The sequence below is a fragment of the Ctenopharyngodon idella genome, chromosome 6 (genome assembly GCF_019924925.1).
Source record: "Ctenopharyngodon idella isolate HZGC_01 chromosome 6, HZGC01, whole genome shotgun sequence".
NCBI lineage: Eukaryota > Metazoa > Chordata > Actinopteri > Cypriniformes > Xenocyprididae > Ctenopharyngodon > Ctenopharyngodon idella.
The window spans coordinates 19989540-20012994 of record NC_067225.1 but is presented as its reverse complement, the minus strand read 5'-3'; the positions used below and the strand labels follow the sequence as shown (position 1 = coordinate 20012994).

The window sequence follows — 23455 nt, the reverse complement described above, 5'->3', positions numbered from 1 at the left end:
GCTTCTTGGTATCAGATTGACCCCAAATATACAAATGTTATTACTTTTCTACCATCTTCTTTTATGAAGTAACAAAAACCACCTTTCTAAAGTGTCTACTTTGTGGTAAAACAGGCTTAAAGCCTCAATAAGATCTGTGCAATTAATTTTAACTTAGTGCAGGACACGATTTGTAAAAATTTGAAGGCAAGAATAGGAGGTTTTGAATGCTGAAAATACTTCAAACGAACAAAACAGGGGCCCCTGGGACCCCAGTCTCAACGTTACAGGATTAAATCCAAATCCAGCTGCTCTGCAGAATCCATGACGGTGTTTGGATGGCGCGCCTCCTGCTTTTCACTCCTATTGTGATGCTCCGGCTCACACACACACTCGCTCACACACTCACTTAACCCAGCGCCAACAGCCAAAGAAACTAATGCTCCCCTCTTTACCAGCGTTTGAGTTTTTAAAACTATGCCTTGATGCAATTTAGTAACCCTGCTGGAGTTCGGAAAGTGGGAGAAGTGAAAAGGGAAAGTTGGGAAGTAATCGGTGAAGTTTTTTGCTATTCCCGTGCAGGAGCGCATCGAGCCATAATGGCGAGTCGTACGCGGACAGGATCTCGATTCTCTCTCGCGGCGTGGAGCACACACTCCCGATCATACTGGAATAACCTGGGGATTTCAAAGTGGAGCCTAGTCGCCCTCTTGGTGTTTGTTTGTGGTGGATTTTGTGGTGCGGATAGTGAGTTTTCGATCCTGGAAGAGGCTCAAGTTTTGGCAGTGCAGATGAAGAAGCTGTCTACTCAGGAGCTGGGTGTTCTCACCATGCAGGTAACACAACAACCTTTTTAAAACTTAAGCTTGTGTCTTTTAATGCACGTTTGTACATTTATAATCTGTAATATTTGTTAGAGAGTTTAGCTTGGTCTAATTATCTTGAGTAACTTTGAAAGTGTGAAATAAAGTGCACGTTATTTAGGATAGAGTCATGTACTGTCATATACTATTGTGCATTTCTGTGTACGTTAACTACCTTCATGCTTATTTCCATGGTTTGAATTGTTTATAAAATGTAAAGACTGTTTATTTCAGAGTTATTTGGGCATTTAAAAACATGTTGACGTAATGACAGTCCTCACAATTGCACGTTTATTGATTGTTTCCAGTCACGCTTGCGTGCATTCGTTCCTTTAAAAGCAAATATGATATGAATGCAAAAACTGCATTTGAAAGATTCATTGTTTACTTTCTCCGTGTACATGTTTTCCTCATCAGAAACATCTGCAGTGTCCCATTAGTTCCTCCAGTCAATGTATGAACATATCTGCATTTTGTAAACAGACAATGTGTACATTTATTTCACTAACGTGTTAATAGGTTAGAAAATTCTTTAGTTTTTAAAAACTGGTGTAGTTTCCTTTACAAAGACATTTTTTTTTATATATTAACGCGGGGTTTTGGGTCATTATATAAGCAAATATTCTTTATTTAAAAATATCTAACCGTGTGTTTTTTTGTAAAGACTGATATGCACTACAATGATTTGGCGCCACCAAAATCAGACAGATCAAGTATGTACACCGTAGTGTGTGCGAAATTCATGCCAATTCCACACTAATTATGTTTTCTGTCCTAACCCTCTATCGCAAAGTTTCAAGCTCGACATACGGATATTATAAAGCATAAACATATTCCTTTAGCCATTACAATGAATTACGAAAAAAGTGTGTTTACGCAACAAATGGCAAATTTGTTATGGCGCTGTGATGTCTTGGTGTAAACGCGCGCACTTCAGAGGGAGCGCGCACAGAGGTGGGCAGTAGGGGGCCAGACCCAAATGGCCTTTCATCTGTGGCATACTATACTGCTGTCCTAGCTCCTCCTTTTTTCTTTGTCACACTCAGATGTTAATAATCTCTTTCTCTCTCTCTTTCTCACACTTTTTTTCTCTCTCTCTCTCTCTGCTCCCTCTGGACTTATAGTTGGTTGTAAATCAAATGAATGAATTACTCGTGCAGGCACATTTACAAATTGGCAACCTCCACCGAATATCTGTTATTGAGATCCATTTTTCTTCTCTTGCATTAAGCCATGTATTTAGTAAGAGTCATTTCCCACAAACGAGACTGTCTGCTTCCAGTTTAAATATTCCTGTGCCCATAAAAACACATCTGACCTTGTGTATCTACAAACTCTTTTACACCTGATTCAAGACCTAACCCAGTGTTTGATGTTAATGAATGAGATTCATTTTGTTTACGACAAAACAAAATGCCACTATTTAAGAAGATATATATGATTTTTGTCAGTATTTATCTTTAATGCTTCACAATTAATGACCAATGTTTCATAAAAAAAAGAGATTTTTAGAGGTTGTTTAATAATTATTATTTTAATATCTTATGGATTCTGTAATTTTCTCATAGCACGCAATCTTATTTAAGCTGTCAATTCCTAATTTAAGATGGGCTGCTCACATACTCAGTATCACCAGTTAAGTGTAGTAAGTGTTGTAAATAACATTTCAGCTTGGGTATATTTGATTTTTTTTTTATTTGGAGTATTTTTTGTCAGGCTTGTCTGAGCTCTCTCTGTTCGTCCATCAGACTGGTGGCTGTGGTTTAAGTTGAGGCTATTTGAACTGAGGCCTCCTAATTGAATAATGATGGTAATTCTGAATCAGTGTGTGTAAAAAGTAATAGAGATGGGCTAGAGGATTGATTTTGCATACTTGGCTGGTGCTTGTCATATCCTTTTTTTATTCTAGGTGTCCTGTCCTCCCACATCAATGAACATCGTCAGTATAAAATCTGACTGTCATTGTGATACGATTGTAGTGAAAATTGTGCTGTGGTCATAGGAAAATCCAAAAACTTTTAGATGCACCTGAAATTTAAAGGGAAAGTTCAACCAAAAATTTACATTTTGTAATTTACTCACCCATTCCAAACATGTATGACTTCCTTTCCTCTGTGAAACACACAAATAACACATTTTGAAGTTTTTGTCCATGCAATAAAAGTCAGTGTGATCCTAAACAACATTGGACCTCACTGACTGTCATTGTACCAAAAAAAAAAAATCTTGTTTGTGTTCCATAAGAGAAAGTCAATCAAACAGGTTTGGAACAACATGAATATTGTCATAATTTATTCATCCTTATTTAAATTTAAAGGACTGGCTTATACAATGGCTTATTCATTCCTGGCGTCTTCATATCGCATAGTGATATTTAGAATTTTTCTCTACAGACTGGTCTAGGAATCTGTCTTTGTGCTGGATTCATCAATGGAAATTAGTCCTGGTTTGAAGCACATTTCATAGTCTCTGGGTGGGATGATCTCTGATGAAATAGCCCATTGAGACAGAGCCGTTGCAAATGACCCATCCAGTTAACGACAGTCCATCCATCAGCTCACGGCCACTGGGGCCCCTTCAAAGAAGTCCAATCTGATGAGCCACCCCCTCCTCACTGCCGAACTGGTCACACATCTACAAGTTTTTTAGCTAATTCGGTTACAGTGGATGAGTGTGTAACAGTAGATTGTTCGTGAGGCCAAGGCTTTTCGGCCATGCTTAATTAGCTCTGGAGTATTTGTTGTGTTGACTGTCCACTACTCTGTGACTGTGACCTTTGGAACTGTTCCCTGCTTAACTGCAGGGAGCAGCCACTGGTCTTGATCAGAAGAACCCTGATCTGCCATTAGCTTCTGAGGATTGTGTATAATTAGTTTTCTTAGAATTGGTTGAAGATTATTACGATGACTCAACGTTGACCCTAGCAAAAAAAGTACTATGGCAGTACCATGGTACAGTGGATTATCAGAAGGTCTTACTCAGGTAATTTGAAATATGTCATGAAGCTAATATTCATATGCTACGGTATTTGCACGGAACTTTAAAGAATTCCACTGAATTATACGTGTTTTTGGTATTTTTTCAAAACAACAACAACAACAACAAACAGTACCATAGTACTTTTGGGTTATTTAGAAACAGTGTTTCCTTATTGCTGACCCAATGGTGAAATTGGAATCATAGACTAATTTTCTGACAAATAAAATTTTGTTTATCATTAATTACTTGTTATGAAATAGTATTGCCAGCGAAATTAGTTGAACGCTACCGTTCAAAAGTTTGGGCTCAGTAAGACTTTTTCATGTTTCTTATGCTCACCAGTGCTGCGTTTATTCTTTCAGAAAGACAGTTTTTAATTTTTAAACATATATTGTGTGAAATTATTAAAAAAATAACATTTTAGAATTATATATTTTAAAATGTAATTTATTAATGTGATGGCAAAGCTGAAATTTAAACTCATGCTAAATTGGTGCTCAAAAACATTGTTTGCTGCACAATGTTGAAAATGTTCTGCGGCTTGATATTTTTGTGGAAACCGTATTATTTATTTTTTTATTATTTGTTTATTTTTTTTTATGAATAGAAAGTTCAAAAGAACAGCATTTATTTGAAATGGTCTTTTGTGACATTATTATTCATATCTTCACTGTAACTTTCTGAATGTAATGCATCCTTGCTGAATAAAATGATTGATAAAGAAATCTTGCTGACCCCAAACTTTTCAAAAGGTGGTGTATATAAATGACAGTCAGGAATAAAGAAAAAGGGGGAAAAAATCAGTTTAAAACACAAGACCATATTCTTAGAAATGTACTTTTTGTATTCATATTTCATATGGTTTTGATAAACCTTTTTACCATTTTAGCCAAAAAGTTACCAAAAAAAATGTGGTGTGTCATGTGGTGTAACCATCAAGTAAAAAGAAATGTTTGTTTAATAAAAATGTTCTTACTGCTTTAATACATGCAAAAGTACACATAACTTATTAATCATAAAATATCATAAATATTCAAAAAACTTTTGGAGTCACACCACATGACATTTTACAGTCTTCATTATGATATCAGGGCAGGTGTAGAGTTACAGTGTGTTGCTTGTGTTTAGGTCTTTGAGTTCACTTCTCACTCTCTAGTCTAATGTTGCTTTCTCAGAGTCCTAAAGTGGTATGTGTTTCTGTAGCACTAGCAGTCAGTGAGTTAAAAGCAATTCCTGCTTTTCTCCTCCAGCTGTTTGATTCCAATTAGTGATGATGGCAGCAGAAGAGTCGCTCTTTCGGTTTCTCTGTACACATGTTGGCCTGTTTTTTTCCCATATCTTTTCTGCTTTATGTTTCACTCTATTGTCCCTGTCCTTTTGTCCCCTCACCGATTTTCAGTATCCCGTTGAAACCACTCCCAGACTCAAGCTAACAATCTAAAGGGATCGTTCTTCGCCGTCCATCGCAGCAAAACATTTGTATGCTTTAATTGGGCTTTCGTGAGGGGAAAAAAAAGGCCACCCCAGCAGTCCTTTCGCCGGGTATCACCATGGTAAAGTAAACCTCGGCGAAGCCATTGTGGCGTATTTTTCATTCACTCAAAACTTCACCAAGAGGGCTTCTCATTGCACGGCTAGGATGCGCCTGTTATTGAACGACCTAGTTAGAAAGTCTGCAGTGTGGAAGCTTTTGAGAGGAGGTCTTTCATTCACAATCTCCCAGAGGCAAACCCCCCACCCTTTCTCTTGGAGAAGAGCCTGCCTTCTGTAGTGCCTTTATTTACCAGGAGCTGTAATTAACCGGCCTTTTTTAATCAGTTTGGGCTCTTTCTCTCACACACACGTAGGGAAGAATAGAAGCTTCATGGGAACTGGCCTTTGTGCAACGCTCAAAAGGTTCTTTCAGTAAGTTCCTACAGGGTCGACCTGGGATGGGACATCGGGTCTTATCACAGAGTCTTCAATAGGGAGGTCTTCACACACCCTACCCTATCCCAAGGGGGGTGGGAATGGGAGACCAGGGGCCCCACTGCGCTCTCAGAAGTGTGTCTGTGTTGGTGTTTGTTGGATGACTATGCGGGGTGGCTTGGTGCTTGTTCTCTCTTCAACCTTTATGTTTTTTGGGACTGTGATCTCCTTCCCCCTCTCCTCTGATACGGTCTCACATTCACAGAGAGAGACGAGAAGGGCCCTTACTGCATTCGCACCAGACTATTTTTCATTTCTGCTGCTTTTCCTTTCAAACTGACAGCCCCCTCTCTCTCCAGGGTCCAGACCATCTCGATAACCCTCTTGTTGTTGTTTGTCTTTTGAGTGAAAGAAACTTATAGGATTGAAGAGTTGGTTGTCAATTAAGGATCTGCATTGATATTTAACATTTGATTATTCAATTTCTGTACCTGAATACTACTGATAGACTTAACTGAAACATTTAAAGCACTGTTTATATAATTTGTGTATTTGTTCTTTTGTATTTGTTTGTGCTATGCTTGTAATTTGTTTTGGCTCTTATTTTATTACTGACTGTTAACTTGTCTTTAATAATGTTTGAACTTTATATTAGTTAGGCTAGTAGTTTTTGCTGGTATTAGAATTGGAATCAAGAATTGTGAAATTTCACTCGTATTTAAACTTTTGGTGTCGTCATAAGCGTATTTATTAGAACACGATGTTACATGAGTTAACATAACAAAAACAAGAATTTTTGTGTGTGGCAGGGCCGGTGAAAATTTTGGCAAAACAAGTAAATCATTCACATATATATATTTAAATATATACATTTTCTTGCATTTCTTGAGCTCAAAGGCATCCAGTTTTGGATTGATGTGAAGGTGAATATTTTGTTGGGCTTACAGAATATTTTTATAACATATTTTTATTTTATTTATATATTCCTTTATTGTGTAATTCATATTCAGTGTGTTTCAAGTAAAAATTCTAAATCACTTTAAAGGATTAGTTCACTTTAAAATGAAAATTACCCCATGATTTACTCACCCTCAAGCCATCCTACATGTATATGACTTTCTTTTTTCAGACGAATACAATCTGAGTTATATTAATAATCACCCTGATGCTCCAAAGCTTTATAATGGCAGTGCACGGAAACCACCTGTTTGAAGCTCAAAAAAGTGCATCCATCCATCCATCATAAACATATTCCACACAGCTCCGGGGGTTAATAAAGTCCTTCTGAAGCGACGCGATGCATTTGTGTAAGAAAATATCCATATTTAACACGTTATAAAGTAAAATAACTAGCTTCTACCAGACCGCCTTCCGTTTTCAACTTGCGAAATGAAACTTATGAAACGTTGCATCAGTTACGCTTGTTTCGTAAATTGAATACGGAAGATGGTCTGGCGGAAGCTAGTTATTTTACTTTATAACGTATTAAATATGGATATTTTTCTTACACAAACACATCGCTTCACTTCAGAAGGCTTTTATTAACCCCCCAGGAGGCGTGTGGAGTACATTTATGATGGATGGATGGATGCACTTTTTTCTGTGCACTGCCATTATAAAGCGTAGGAGCGCCAGGGTGATTATTAATATAACTCAGATTGTATTCATCTGAAAGAAGAAAGTCATATACATCTAGGATGGCTTGAGGGTGAGTAAATCATCGGGTAGTTTTCATTTTAAAGTGAACTAATCCTTTAAGTCCTGTCTGACCATTTAGACATGAGCAGAAATTCAGATTTCAATCAGACTTCAAACCACATTTTGATTACATTTGTAAAAAAAAATGTCTTGCTGTTCAAGTTTCAACTTCAACAACTAAAATTTGAGTCTGGGCACAACAACAACAACAAAAAATTCTTTTTTTTTTCTGCCTGTCTGAACAATTCCTATGTTAGTGATGGGGCTGTTTAGTTTTTTCTTTGAGAACCCATCAGTGTTGTAACTCAGTTTGTTTAGTCTTCCTACAGCTTTTATCTTCACTTTAAAGGCTGTTGAATTAATCTTGGAGTAGTTTTCTCAGGTCGTTATTGATTGTGCATTTTGAATTGATGTTTGAGTTTCTAGAGACTCATGTATTATGTATATAGGGGGCTAGTTTGATAGGGCATTGAAGTGTCTGAGGCAGGAATGTTTCGGTGTGGGAGGAGTAGACGGGGGTCTGAACAGCCCTGAAATGACAGGGTGAGAACACAAACCCATTCACTGTGAGTGAATGAATGAATTCCACTTCATAAATCCTGAACACTTTGATCACATTCACACCTGCTATTACCATCCTTCTCTATCTTTTTTTTTTTCCTAAGCCGTTCACAATATTAAAGTGCTCACCTAACAGACACTCTGTCTGGGCATCGTTTCTTTTGCTTTATGCTTCTCTAAAGTGGCCCTATGCCAGACAGTGCTTTATTAGTTCCAGGAAGCAACTTTAATATATAAATGAAAATGTTCTGTATATTGAGGAATTTTGGCGAAACTTGTATTCTCCATCAGAGAGGAAGGAGCTCAGATAGAAGATGGATGCATTTAAAGATTAAGATAGGGAGGATGAGAGCACCCACTGTGTTTGATCGGGGTCACTCCCTGATTTAGAGATTAAAGAGGATCCATAAATACAGAGGTCAGTAGTTTGCATCCCATCCAGACCCCTTTATCTGATAACCTTTGAGATAAGAGGTTAGGTGGGAATTCCTCTTTGTGGTACTTGGGGCACATTTCCTTTTTATTCATGAGAGGCATAAGATGGATAGACCTGTGCCTCTATTAGCGTTTTATGATTGGCATTTTTTTAAGACACAACATGTTTTCAGTGTGCAAAAATTAAGGATGTATGATATGTTGATGCCATATCAATACCATTATAATAATGTTAATAAAATATAATAATAATATGTATTTTATTTAATTTAATTTCGATTATTGTTTTTTGGGCATTCTCATCTCTGACTGTTTTACATTTTGATTGACTTTGCTCTCGTCTTGCACTCTTTTAAAATTAATTTTAATAACACTATATTTAACAGTGTTATTAAATTATTAATCTTTAGCAGACTGAATGAAGGCTTTATGAATATCCATGTTTCATATTTATATTTTGATTCCTAAATTCACATTTAAGATGATTTTTAGATATTTCTTATTTTAATATTTCTTTATTTTAATATTTTACTTTCAGTATTTACCATTTTATTATTGGCCATAACGATAAATCAAACATAATTATCACTTTATTTGTATCAAACAGAATTTTAATATCTGAACATTCCTTGCTAAAATGCTCTCTGAAAAGTTCTGTATTCATCATCCAGCCATCAAAAAAGTTGAACAATAATCTAGATAAATTAGCATAACTAACTGTCTAGTCACTGATTGACTAGTTGGTTGTCTTTTTTGGTGCTTTTTGTTGTTAGTGTGCAGGTAGTTCTAATCTCATTTATTCCATTTTGAAGACTGGCACCGTCTCGCCACCCAAGATGAAGCAGGAAATGACCTAAGATAGTGTCTGAACTTTGAATCTCTCTCTTGCAGTGTGTACTTTGAAAGATAAAAAGAACCTTGACTCTGAGGCCACTAATTGGCCGACATAAAGGAGTGTTCCTGCTTTGAATGTGCGATAGGAAAAGGAGGAAAGCTGCTAGAGCAACAAGCAGCAGCTGTGTTTTGCTATGACTGTCTCGAGCTGGGCTGCTGCTTGCCAAGGACAGTCATTTTATCTACCCAGACTGACTGGTAACGCAACACCTGCGTTAGCACAGCAGATGAACTTGGGTGTTAGGCACGAGAGCACATTTCCCCTCTATGATATGTAAACATGAAAAGGGAATCAAAAAGAATTTTTATTGGCCACGATATCCAAGTTGCTGCTTAACATTTGTGTGCGTGGACTATTTACGAGCATTTCAAAAGTAATTCTTCTGTTTATTGATTCATGTTCCCTGGAGACTTCATAGAGATGTTGCAGTGTGGTTTCAGACAAACTGCCCTTGTCTTGTGATTGTTTTAGCAGTGGGGACCAATTTACTGCCTGTTTTACTAGGTGCCTGTGCCTGAGAGAGAAGGAGAGAAAAATGACAGCAAGCTTGTGGGAGAGAAGGAGAATATGTTTGTGCTCGATGTATGAATCTTGCCCGGCAGCAGTCCGCTTGGCACTCGTGTGTGAACTGGTCCAGTGCCAGCGTCTCTTTTACAGGAGTCTTGGGGACAGCGCTTTTGGTCTCTGGTGTCTGCTGAAAGGAAGACTGTGTGTAATGAACAGTTTGCAGCAGAGCACTGTGGGAATGCAGGTGTCTGGATGGAGACACTTAGAGTAATGTGCAGTGGGCTCTGCATGCACGCTCACTCTGTTGAAAGGCTTTATTACAGTTTCTGTGTTATTTTCCTTTTGTAGTTATGTAATACTGTGGTACTGTAGTATTGCAAGTGGTTGTCCAGATAGGTATATACACACATATATACCATTGAAAAGTTTGGGGTCAGTATTTTTATTTTTTTATTTTTTATTTTTTTTGAAAGAAATTAGAACTAAAGACTTTTAGACTTTCAATAAAATTTCAAATAAATGCTGTTCTTTTAAACTTTCAGTTGAGTTCATAAAAATGTATCACATTTATAACAAAAATATTAAGCAGCTTAATAGTAAATAATAAGAAATGTTATTAATGAAAGGTTTTCTATTACAGGAATAAATTACAATTTATTTAAAACAGAAAACAGTTATTTTATCAAATAGTTATATCAGCACCATATTATTATCAGTTGATATTGGATTTTTAATTGTTTTTGCATATTTTAATCTTCATTTCATCTAGGGCTGTCATGATTATGAAATTTAGCTGACGATTAATTGTCTGAAAAATAATTGTGATTATGCCGATTAATTGTCAGTTTAAGGGCTTTGATGATTATGCCGATTAATTGTCTGTTTTAGGGCTTTGTCATAATTTGTTTGTGTGCCTCATTCATTAAAAAATTGTGATGAATTTAATCCTTTGTCCCCTCAAAATAACTTAACACGCAGCCATTAATGTCTAAACCGCTCGTTACACCGTGTCCTAACCAGACGCGCCACAACAAGCGATAAACGGTATCTTTTTCATGTTAATCTGAGTTTTTGTCCTAACCAGCCACGACGGCATCACGCGAATATTCTATTTTACAAACGGTTTCTATTTCTCTGTGACGTCGCGGCTGGAACAGCAACAAAAAGTATGGCAATGATAATATCAGGTACTGTTTAAGTGCTTTATTTAATGTTAAAAGCGTCTAATGTGAGTTTGAATATCGTTCTGTGTTCCCAGTTTTTTAGCTGTAATGAAAACAACACTAGCTAACTCACCTCAGATCTTGAAAATAAATAAATGGGCACAAGAACAAACTGTCTACTCAATGCGAACAAACAAGTGTATTCTATGACAAAGATTGGTTCAGTCACTCCGTATGTACTTTAAATAATGTTTCAATTGTGTAATATTTACTAAGTACTTGCCCATTGTCTGCTGTGCTCTTGCCGAGAGAGCCCGCCCACACTCTCTTCTGATTGGCTGTGATTTTTGATTGATTTTATCGCTTCTCATTTTCGCGTCGCGTCTAGTGTGGACAGTCAAATTCTCGTCGCTGGAATCTTATCGCATCGCGTCTGGTTAAGACATGGTGTTAGTGTTACAAGGTCTCAGGTGTGAATGGGGAGCAGGTGTGTTAAATTTGGTGTTTTTGCTCTCACTCTCTCATACTGGTCACTGGAAGTTGCAACATGGCACCTCATGGCAAAGAACTCTGAGGATCTGAAAAAAAGAATTGTTGCTCTACATAAAGATGGCGTAGGCTATAAGAAGATTGCCAATACCCTGAAACTGAGCTGCAGCACGGTGGCCAAGACCATACAGCGGTTTAACAGGACAGGTTCCACTCGAACAGGCCTTGCCATGGTCGACCAAAGAAGTTGAGTGCATGTGCTCAGCGTCATATCCAGAGGTTGTGTTTGGGAAATTGAGTGCTGCCAGCATTGCTGCAGAGGTTGAAGGGGTGGGGGGTCAGCCTGTCAGTGCTCAGACCATACGCTGCACACTGCATCAAATTGGTCTGCATGGCTGTCATCTCAGAAGGAAGCCTCTTCTAAAGATGATGCACAAGAAAGCCTGCAAACAGTTTGCTGAAGACAAGCAGACTAAGGGCATGGATTACTGGAACCATGTCCTGTGGTCTGATGAGACCAAGATAAACTTATTTGGTTCAGATGGTGTCAAGCGTGTGTGGCGGCAACTAGGTGAGGAGTACAAAGACAAGTGTGTCTTGCCTACAGTCAAGCATGGTGGTGGGAGTGTCATGGTCTGGGGCTGCATGAGTGCTGCCGGCACTGGGGAGCTACAGTTCATTGAGGGAACCATGAATGCCAACGTGTACTGTGACATACTGAAGCAGAGCATGATCCCCTCCCTTCGGAGACTGGGCCGCAGGGCAGTATTCCAACATGATAACGACCCCAAACACACCTCCAAGACAACCACTGCCTTGCTAAAGAAGCTGAGGGTAAAGGTGATGGACTAGCATCTGTGGGGTATCCTCAAATGGAAGGTGGAGGAGCGCAAGGTCTCTAACATCCACCAGCTCCGTGATGTCGTCATGGAGGAGTGGAAGAGGACTCCAGTGGCAACCTGTGATGCTCTTTTGAACTCCATGCCCAAGAAGGTTAAGGCAGTGCTGGAAAATAATGGTGGCCACACAAAATATTGATACTTTGGGCCCAATTTGGACATTTTCACTTAGGGGTGTACTCACTTTTGTAGCCAGTGGTTTAGACATTAATGGCTGTGTGTTGAGTTATTTTGAGGACAGCAAATTTACACTGCTACAATGTAAAGTAGTGAGTGTACAGCTTGTATAACAAAGTGTCATTTCTTCAGTGTTGTCACATGAAAAGATATAATAAAATATTTACAAAAATGAGAGTGGTGTATTCACTTTTGTGGGTACTGTGTGTGTGTGTGTGTGTATGTGTGTGTATATATATATGTATATATATATATATTATATAATGTATCGTGCAGCTTTTTAATGGGAAGCTCAAATGTGCTGAGTAACCAATGAGGTTCATTCTCGTGTGTTACACAGCATGTTTGAGCTTCCGGAAGAGGTTTGTTCTCGTGCGTCGTTCATGTTCAGTCTTGGTGGTTAAAATCTGTTAATATCAGTGTTATGTCTTGATTTACTTACTTCAATGAGTGAGTTTACTACACTGCAAACCGGAATCAGACCTTCAGTTGTGTTTAAATGAGGATTTGACAAATCTTTCATCTAATTTTCATCTCAGTTTGGGTTCCTCAAAGAGGATTAGGTGAGTTTGTTTGTTTGCAATGTCTTCACTTCATAAACCATTATGGATGGTGCCAAAACCAAGTGTCAGATTCCTGTGTTTAGCTGGATTTGGGAAAAGGAGGCAAGGTTGGCATTTTTTTTACAATTTGAATTAATCCTGGCAGCTTTCTCGGTGGAAATGTCATCATTTAGAGAGCAGTTGCAAAGGAATGTAAGCAATGATTTGACAGCAAATATATCTTTGGTTGCCTGAGGTGTTTACTGTCTTCGCTGTAAGACTTTGTGGATCATGTTTTTCTTAGTTGCGAGTTTACCAGATTGTGCACAAATGCATATTTGCATGAGGAAAAATTTGTCCATGAGTCCCCAGAGCTTTGATCAGCCAAACTTTAGCCTTGCAATGGTGTCATGGTGTATAATCTGACAGAAACCGCGTCGATTACATTACCAGACTGCTGATTCAAAAGCTTTTCTGTCTCGTTCTCGATGCTTGTCGTTGGCAGAGAATTTAAAGAGAATGCAAAGTGAGTGAGTTATTTTTCCTCACCCATTTCCCGTGAACATGTGCATGCAAACCTGACTGAAACTAAGGTATTATACAAATAATTGATTGCAAATGAGGTACAGTTTTTCCCACAAGTTGTTTTTCTAGTTATTTTATTTGTAGCCAAATGTTTCGCCATGCCACTGCCACATTGAGCTTAAAGCGTTTCCATCTAGTAAATGTGCAAATATTCACCAACTTCCAAAATTTTGGGCCTGTCGACTACCTGAGAATGTTGTTTAAGTTATTGTATCACAAACATTTTATACCCCATTCATACCTAATATTTAGTTCACTTATAACCAAATCGCCCAAAATATGCCAATATGCCAATAATAAACAGTTTCCTGGACATATATTAAAGTCAAGATTTATAGCATAGTACCTTGCAAGAGTGTAATAAACTTTAGGCCCTGATATACTTAAAGCGAAACCGAAGAACAAACTGCCAAATTGCAGAGCTTGTGCAAACATCTCCACCTTGCTATGATCAGAATCTTACGATTTATTTAAAAAAATACTTGCTGTTTTCTCATTTTGTTGTGTGATTATTTTGTTATTAAGCAGCACATATTTACATATTCATTTAAACACCACTCTCATCAGTGTGGGCGCCATCGGGATGTTCACTAACAATATACCGTTGCTCACATATTTCTTTTTACCCCTAAGCGAAGAACGAAAAAGAACTTCGCCGTGAGTATATCGGGGCCTTTATAAAGGCAGGCATGTGGGTATCAGAGCGGCCCCTCTCCCTCACTGATGCTGTCTGTAACCAAGCCCCTGTGTCCATCTGAGCGTGTTCACCACGCACCATGAGTTCACATCCGGCAGACAGCCAACAGAGCCTTTGTCCTCTGGACTGAAGCGAGCAGCAGGATCCTGCTCTGTCTTACTGATCCGAGAATAACCAGAGATAAGCAGTGATCCCAGACTGGAATGATTCTCCCTGATCATTGGAATGTGCTTCCTCTTGTAGGCCTTGTGTTGGGTTTTCATTTAGGAGTTTTATGGAATCAGAATTAAAGATTTGTGGGGTTCTAGTCCATGTGTGTTTGCTTTGAGGTCATCTGTGTGCTGGCGTAGTAGTTGTCGCAATTACCTTTTAGCAAATATACACATTTAAGTTTTCTTTCGTGAAAACTGACCAAAATACTCACTCATGTATATCCATGTTATACACCTTTAGAGGTCCCCAGGGTTTTAGTCTGTTCTTGAGAACTTGAAGTTTACAACACAAAGCACACGTGTACAGTAATACTAGGTAGTGTTGGTCAGTGTTCCGGGGAAAGATGGTGCATTCTTAAGTGACAGCCCCACAAACGTCCCTCTATGAGCCACTGCCGCTCTGTCTGCTGGCTCTGTCACCACTATATGACAAGTGACTCTGGGTCATCAGGATAGAGGAAGGACAAATGTTTATTGTCAAACAGTATATGCCAAGAACAAAAGATCACAGCATAGCATTGTGGAAATAGCAGGGGAAAAAAAAAATCAAAGTACTCTTCTTTTTTTTTTTTTTGTTTGTACTTGCAAATAAGTGCCTTAAACTGAGTATCTGTCAGAGATTTGGTTCCACAAACCTGACGAACTTTGACAAACCTAGCAACTAGTGAACATCAAATATAAAAACAATTTTGTTTGCCAACAGACTGATTAATATCTGTGCACCCTGACTCTTGGATGTTGCGTAGTAAACAATCTAATTTGACCATGTGATTTTCAGGAATGCTTTCTAGATTTGTGTGCAACATGAATACGGTCACTGAACAGACTGGTGAATATGTTGACTGAGACTAGCTGTTTTGATTCTTGTTTACCATATTTGATGTGGTCTATGTATATGCGTTGAGCAATGTTTATATGTTGTTAAAAGCCTAAATTAAATCTGTTCATCATATTAAGCTTTTGTGTCGTTTCAGAAGTCTTGGATTAAACTGCTCGATTCATATGGAATTCCTTTACATTCTCTTTATGAACCTTTTGAAGCTTTAAAGTTTGGTAACACTTTATTTTAAGGTGGATAGTAACATGTTACTGCATGTACTTACTATACTAATAACAGTAAATTATGCATAGTTACAAGTAACTAACCCTAAACCTAACCCTAACTGTAACTCTATAGTAAGGACATTTAGTTAATATTACTCAGTACTTATTTGAGTAAGTACATGTAACTATGTCAAAATAAAGTGTAACCTAAAGTTTTGGTGGAAAATCATAATTTGTGTTTCAAAGGTAAACTGTTTTGGAACGACATAAACTAACACTTTAATTCATTTTGCTACTGCCCCCCCCCCCCCAAAAAAATTACTATGTATAGGTCCACCAGTCTACTTTTCCGTTTCTTTAATTGTAGCTACTTTGCTTCTTACACGTTGTTAGTCTTTTCATTGAAACTAAGGTGCTTCAGGTGTTAAAGAAAGTGAATCTTGTGAGTTTTTTTTTTCTTCAGGCTTTTCCAAACGTTTTAACACAAAGGTCCTTAAAATTATTTTTTTTTATGTATCCAACCTGAAAGACTTCAAAGTAATTTTTTGTCCAGAGGAACCATCTCGAGAGAATGCAGAATGTAGACGTGACCTCACATTTTAATATAATGCAAAAACAGAGAGTGAGAGGACCACCCTTGATCTGCTATACATGTTTTCATTCAGTTTGGCTCTCCCAAGTGATGTGGTTGAATTAATGCAATCAAAGCAATGAGAATTACGTTTTCTGAATAAAAAAGCAGATCACTGGTTTATAGGAGAGGTCTGTTTGCTTAAGCTTGATGGTGCTGAAATGTTGGCTTTCACAAGCCTGCAGTCACAGTTTGATTGCCTTGTTCCCGTAAACTCAAATTGACTCTATGGGATGTTTGATCTGAATTACATATTTTATGTGGAAAAAGAGATTTGTCCTTCAGTCCAGGCAGAAATCCTGTCTTCCACCATGCTGTTTTTCTAGTCGGTGTTTGCTCTCCAGTCCTCGAGGTTTTCTCACCTCACTTGCTTCATATTTAGCTGTTCCCGGTTCAAAAGCTTCAGATGAAGAACATTACAAGGGTGTAATTATGACTACAGGTGCCAGATCTGTTGGTGTGTGTCTGACTGTGTTGGCAGTGTTAAAGGAGAATGGGCACAGAGGGCAGCTAAGCCCGACGCTGCCCAGACCATCTGTGGGCGTTGTGGGTTGAGGTAGTTGGAAAGTTACACCACCATGAGTGCCAGGGTAGCCAGCGCACGGTCCAGGACTTGCAACATAAGCCGCATGTAGCACGATAATTGAAAACACGGCACAAAATTTCTTCTTGTTGCAATTTGATCACACCTGTGTGTGATTTAAAAAAAAAAAAAAAAAAAACTGCTTGAGCCCAAGATGGAGAATGTGTATGGATGTGTAGTAGGTCTGCATACATTTATGGATTAATTCTTCTGAAAGATTTCATATGGGAGGTTTTGTTTTTTGGTTTAAGTTTGCTACCAAGAAACTCTTAACTAATCGTTTAGAACTTTGATCTATTACTTTGATCCACCAATAAAGCAGTTTTATAAGTTGTCAAATGGTATTTCTGTTTAACAAGGCCCAGGTTTGAAGTCCTGAAGTTTGACTTTTATCTTCAGTGGATTGGAAACAAATGTTTTGGAAAACCATTTAAGTATTTTAGACAGGGAAAAACAACACCATTGCTGTTGAATATTAAATAATTTATTTGTTTTATAGTTTGAGAATGATGAACGGTCTGTAAAGCTCAATCCTAAATACTATGTCTGGTTAGCAGACTTTTAAACAATAGCATGTTATTACTTTACGTGGTGGCCATTTTGATAACACCACTTTGCAACTTTTTGCTATGCAGGTAAGGGGCATAGATGTAGTTTCTATGTACTTGAATGAGAAAAGGCCAAAATCTCAAGAACTATGGTACATTACATGTTATGTTACATGTTACGTTATTTAAACTTTAATGGAAATGGAATGGAAACTCCACCTGATGAGAATCTGGATGATCTGGTTCTGCCAGTGTAGCAGGAAATGAAGCAGTGTCTCCATCGTCCCTCATAGATGGATGAGCTCCGGGAATGTCAGACAGGGATGTGGACTCCAAGACCTCTTTTTTTTCCCAATCTTTTCTCCCTCTTCCTCCCCCTTTTATGTTTTTCCAGCGAGTTGTGAATTATGCTCAGCTTTTGAAGCTCAGACTTCACCACTGACAAACAGACATCGCTCATCTCCTAAAATTTAACACCCCACGAGAGGAAAGATTACAGACTCTGAGTCTCTCTCATGTTTACCTTCACAGCTTTTAGAAGCAGAAGTGCCTGCTGCCCTATTTTTAGTCAGAAGAGTCTAAAAGTCTTGCTCTTCTCTGTATGTTGCCATGGTGCTAATAAGATCATTAACTACATTTGAAACCTCAAAGTGATAAAAACACTTGATAATACGCAAGCACTTTCTTATTTCTTTTCTACATGTGGCAAAGTGGATGAAATTTGTTGCTTCTTGAGTCGCTACTGAATGCTGCTCAGCGCTAAAGACTTCAGTTATTTTGAAGTTGTTTTCAGTTTTTCACTTATACCAATTAAGTTCTCAGTTAGTTTGATGTGGCCTACACTTTTAAAACCTTCTTTTCATAAAAATAACAAGGCTAAAAGATAAGCATTTTTATGCTGTAGTTTAAATTTGTGCTTTCCCAATCCCTGCCAATATTTTCACTGAACCCACCACATCGTTTTATATTTTTCATTACAATTTTTTAACTTACAGCTATTTATAGGTTTTTAATGTGCAATAATAGCTGGAATTTATATAGCTATAATGAAGAACTATAAATTCATAAACACTTTTGATGGAAAACAATGTTATAAAAATATTTTTTTCTTTTCTATGGCTTATGACCTAAACATTTTACACTAAGTATACCTTTTTTTGCTTTGCATATTGGATCTTGTAAGCCTGCAGCAATGGCTGTACGCAGAAATTCAAGGTAATAAAACACTCGGCCTCTCAACTGTTGTCATTGTTATTTGGGCCCCCTTCACATGTGGAAACCATTATATCCTGTCTGCTGGACTAAAAAAAAAAAAAGAAGAAAAAAAACAGGGCTGCCGCGAGTTGGAGATATGCGAGAGAATCCGCTCTGTGACCCGGTCTCTCAACGGGCCCCTCAGTGTTTGCACAAAGAGGTTTTGTTATTGTAGGACCCCAGGCTCTGTCGGCCCCTCCACCGACACTCAGTCTCTCTCTCGGTGGAGGGGCGGCCTGAAACACAAGTTCAACCCAGAGCAGATCAAGAACACACAGGCATAATGGTGTGTTATCTCTGTAGGTGATTTATCTACACATTGTAAGTTGAGTGAGGCTCGATGTACATCCCCGTTTTGACAGTATATTGATGCTGGATGTGTTAAGATGTTGTGTTATAGTAATACCACACTTTATTTTCCCTCAAGACATCATCCCAGACAGTCATCAGACTGACTTAGGCTGAACTGCACATGGTCCAAGACCTTGAAAGTATATGAATGCAATGTTTTGTCTGTGCTAGTAATGCGTAACTGTGGAAACCAAAGTCATTTTTGCTCCAGCCTTGCATAGTGTCATTACTTTAGTTCCGATGGTCAGATAAGTTTGAGAAGTTTTGGTATTAAAGAACCATTAAAACAACTTATGCTCCATTAACCTGATAAGTATGTAAGATTATAAATGTAGTCCACCCTTATATGATCACATGTGGAACTCATTTTACACTCGTTCCCTTCTCGTCCACCCAACCCCCTCATAAACACACACTTCAGTATATTCACTGCTAATGTGAAACATGTCAGCCGCACTTCAGTATCTGTTAAAACCCTTTTATCAAAGCAAGATTACAGACTGAAAAATGTATGCAAAAAACCTAGATATTACATTTTTGACATAATATTGTGCATATAAGATAGACTTGCTTTTTGGCCGTTTATTGTATGACCCATTTTATTAGCAGTTTGCTAATAAACTGAAATGGATTTTTTTTTTTTTTGACTTTCTGATTTTGCCTTTTGATTAGGGATGGCAGAATAAGGGCACCTATAGTGTGAGAGAAAACACTGTGAAGGCATAGACCTTAGTTAGGGTAGACACCATATTTAATTTTGCATGAATGAAAGTGACGCTCTGAGAGAGACTGCTGTTCAATATGTTGTACTGTTGGGTGGTATTGCTGCTGATTGGTCAGCTGATGCAAAAGTGACAAATATGCAAAAAATTACAGCAGACAAAAACAAAACAAACACATTTTTTTTTTTTTTATTAGGATATTGTATATGACCCTATGAAATAGTCATTTTTTTTCAATTGAATAATTCATAATGCTAAACATATAATCAGTATTGTTATTCTATTATTTATTTAGTGAAAATGTGTGGATAACCTTGATTTGCTTTTTCATTAGTTTTAATGGCAACAATGGCAGTTTGGTTGAAATTATATGATTCCTTTTATTGGACAAATTCATCCATTTCATGTCAATCATGTCTATCAAACCACAATACCATGGAACTTGTTTGTTAGTGGTGATGAGTATTGTCAGAAATACTATACGGGTTATCAGTTGCTCTGTGGTTCAATCTATAGTGCATTTTTGTGTATTCATTTGTCATTTAAAGTGTCATGAATCCCCCCTGTTTTAGCACTGGTCGTTCACACCTCATATTTGAAAAAGGTTGAAGAAATGGGCATGTAAAGCTGTGGAAAAAAGGGAGTGTAGAGGGTGGGAAGAGGGGATACATCAACCAATTGCCCTGTTTACACCTGGTATTAAGATGCGTTTTTTAGTCGATCGGATCACAAGTAGACGATGCTAAATACAGGTGTAAACGTTTTGAGCTTGTCCACTTTCAACCACTTCCAGAGGTAGTCGAAAACGCATTCAACCAGATAGCTTTCGTATGGGTAAATGCTTATGTGCACAACAGCCACAAAAGACCACCTACTCTCCGCCAATGGACCTAATGTGTAAACATGGTAAGCTCGCTGGTCAGACGGGATTTAAACTTTGTTGGCTGGAGACGCAAGTTTGGTTTGAAGACGAAAAACGTACCAAGTACAATGTTCTTTCACCATTCTTAATTCCATTCTACCATTCTAACACACGCACTCGCTGCGTTCGGTGTGATCTTGTGGCTATTATAGATGAAATGAAAGCTGCTGCTCTCTGTACGTTTTTCAGTCATCTCTGTGCACGTTCATATGTAAATTGCGTGAGCTTATTTTGTCCATTAGATCGAAAGATCTGAAAAAACCCATACATTTACCCTCCCATAGAACCTCATCTTAAAGAAATCAGGACAGATGTGGTTGAAAGTGGACAAAAGAGATGGATTTAAATACCAAGTGTAAACGGGAATGTGTTTCTCTTGTCTACATGTGATCTGATCGACCAAAACGCATCTTAATACCAGGTGTAAACAGGCCCAAAAAACACAGACCTACAACAGACTTATTATACAGACAAATGAATATTAAAATATGAGTGAAGAAAAACAAACAAACAGCAGAGTTGGGGGCACTTCGATGTATTTTAAAAAAATATGGTAACACTTTCCAATAAGGTTCATTAGTTAAACATTAGTTAATGTGTTAACTAACATGAACTAACCATGAGCAATTCATTTGTTACTTTATTTACTAATCTTCGTTAACGTTAGTTACTGAAAATACAGTTGTTCATTGTTCATGTTAGTTCACAGTGCATTAACTAATGTTAACAAGATTTTAATAACGTATTAGTAAATGTTGAAATTAAAATTAACAAAGATTAATAAATGCTGTATAGTGCAGTTCATCATTAGTTCATGTTAACTAATGTAGTTAACTAAGGTTAACTATTGAACCTTATTGTAAAGTGATACCAAAAATGTAATCCTATGACAACGAACTCACAAAAATCATATAATTAGAGCCTAACAACCATCATGAACAAATCAAATACACTTTAATAAATTATTTTTAGAAACCAACAAATCAGCATTATAACTTTCCAGAGCTGTTGGTCTATATCGGGTGGGGAACGTTGATCCTGGAGGGCCATTGTCCTGCAGAGTTTAGCTCCATCCCTAATTAAACACACCTGAAGCTAATCAAGGTCTTCAGGATTACTAAGGTTACAGGCAGGTGAGTGTTTTTTTCAGGGTTGGAGCTAAACTCTGCAGGACACTGGCCCTCAAGGATCAATGTTCCCCACCCCTGGTCTATAAATGAGGAAGGACAATTAAAAGGTTTTCATTATGTTTCTGAGCACTACAATCTCTGAAAAAATGACACATAAGTTTAACACAAAGAATAAAAGCATAGTTACTTTTTGTCTAATCTTCTTGGAATTTTTGGTCTACATCATTTTTCTTTTGTGTATCAGAATAATTCATAGTGTTTTATGATCAGACGTACCGCTGTATCAGTGTCCTTATTTGCACATATACTTCATACACAGTTCATGTTTGGAGCACTAGAAATATGTCCGTAATAACTTAAAACATGTGTGCTCCGGTCCAGATGTGAGCTGTGATCCACGTTGCGAGTGTTGTTGAACTCATCGCGGCTTTCCGTGCAGAAATCGCTCTAATCTGCGCTCCACTTGTTGTTACATATTTTGTTACAGTCATATTTTCCATGTGTTTGTAGTCAAAATCTCCAGCTCTGACCGCATCGTGTGGAAAATGCAAAAAAACACTTTTGTGTACTGAGGAATCATACACTTACGACATATGTTTGAACAGGTAGAGGTGAATGAACAGTCTTACGTGACATTTGAATTCTGCACTGTAATGCGTTCTCATGCATAATACAGCACAGTGATTGGATTAAAAGAGTATTTTCTCTTTGATAATGTGAGAAAAGCTTAGAAACTGATGGTGTAGATACTCCGAATTAATGCATATACCTCACATTTTGTGACGTTGGTTCAACTTTGATTTTTAAACCGGAAAAACAAAATGTAACTAAAAACTAAATAAAAACTAAAAAATAACCACTTCCCCTTATTTATAAACATAGTGAGTGCTATTGTTGTTTTCATTGATGTGCAACCTGTATAATATCTCAAAGAATGGGTTTTAGGGATTCATGACCCTTTAATGTTGCATTCAGATTGCTTTAGGTTTATGTCATCATGTATACTAAGCATTTCTGCATATTCAGGAGCAGATGCAGAATGCTGCCTTGTCTCTGGCTTGTCCTTAGAAACTGGGAGCGAGTGAGAGGTAGATGGAGAAAAATCACATCAGAGAGCAGGGAAGGATGCCTCATTCTAGAGCAGAAGCCTTTGTAGTGCAATGAGCACATTGCTTCTGAGAGTTTGAGTGAGGGGGAGGGGGGAAATGGGGGGGAGTGGGGTACCTGCGGCAGGAAATCGCAATAGCATCCCAGACTGGCTTCTGTTGTCTGGCCTTTCATCTTCTCTGTTTGTACCCAGTTTCCCCTGCCGCTGCCACAGCAACTAGGTCTTGTCAGCTGCAGTGAGGAAATATGGGATTTCAAATCAGATTGTCAGTTACTCTCATAAAACACACATTTATTTGAAAGCAATTTTCAGTACATCTGGCAAAAAAGAAAAAGAGAGGAAAAAATAAACTGTCAAGGTGAATAATTGTAAAAATATTACACATGAGATAAATGAAGTTCATAATGAATTATTTGGAACATTTGAGCATACAAAAATGTTGGTTGGAATTGGAATTGGTTTGGTGTACCTGTTAAAAGCAGTTTTACTATGTTTATACGCCATATGAGGTAAAACTGCACATTTTGCTGTTGGATTATTAATGACATTTAATCTTGTCTACCTGTTTTTTAT

General features: G+C 37.8%; 1 protein-coding gene across 1 annotated transcript in view; it reads left to right on the top strand.

Moving 5' to 3' along the window:
* The first annotated feature begins 337 nt into the window (after positions 1-337).
* The window catches only part of cachd1 (cache domain containing 1), a 74042-nt gene continuing 50924 nt past the window's right edge, over positions 338-23455 (top strand). The window contains exon 1 of the mRNA XM_051896289.1: positions 338-815. Within this exon, the coding sequence (XP_051752249.1) occupies positions 465-815 (351 nt within the window). The 5' untranslated portion in view covers positions 338-464. The remainder of the gene's footprint in view (positions 816-23455) is intronic.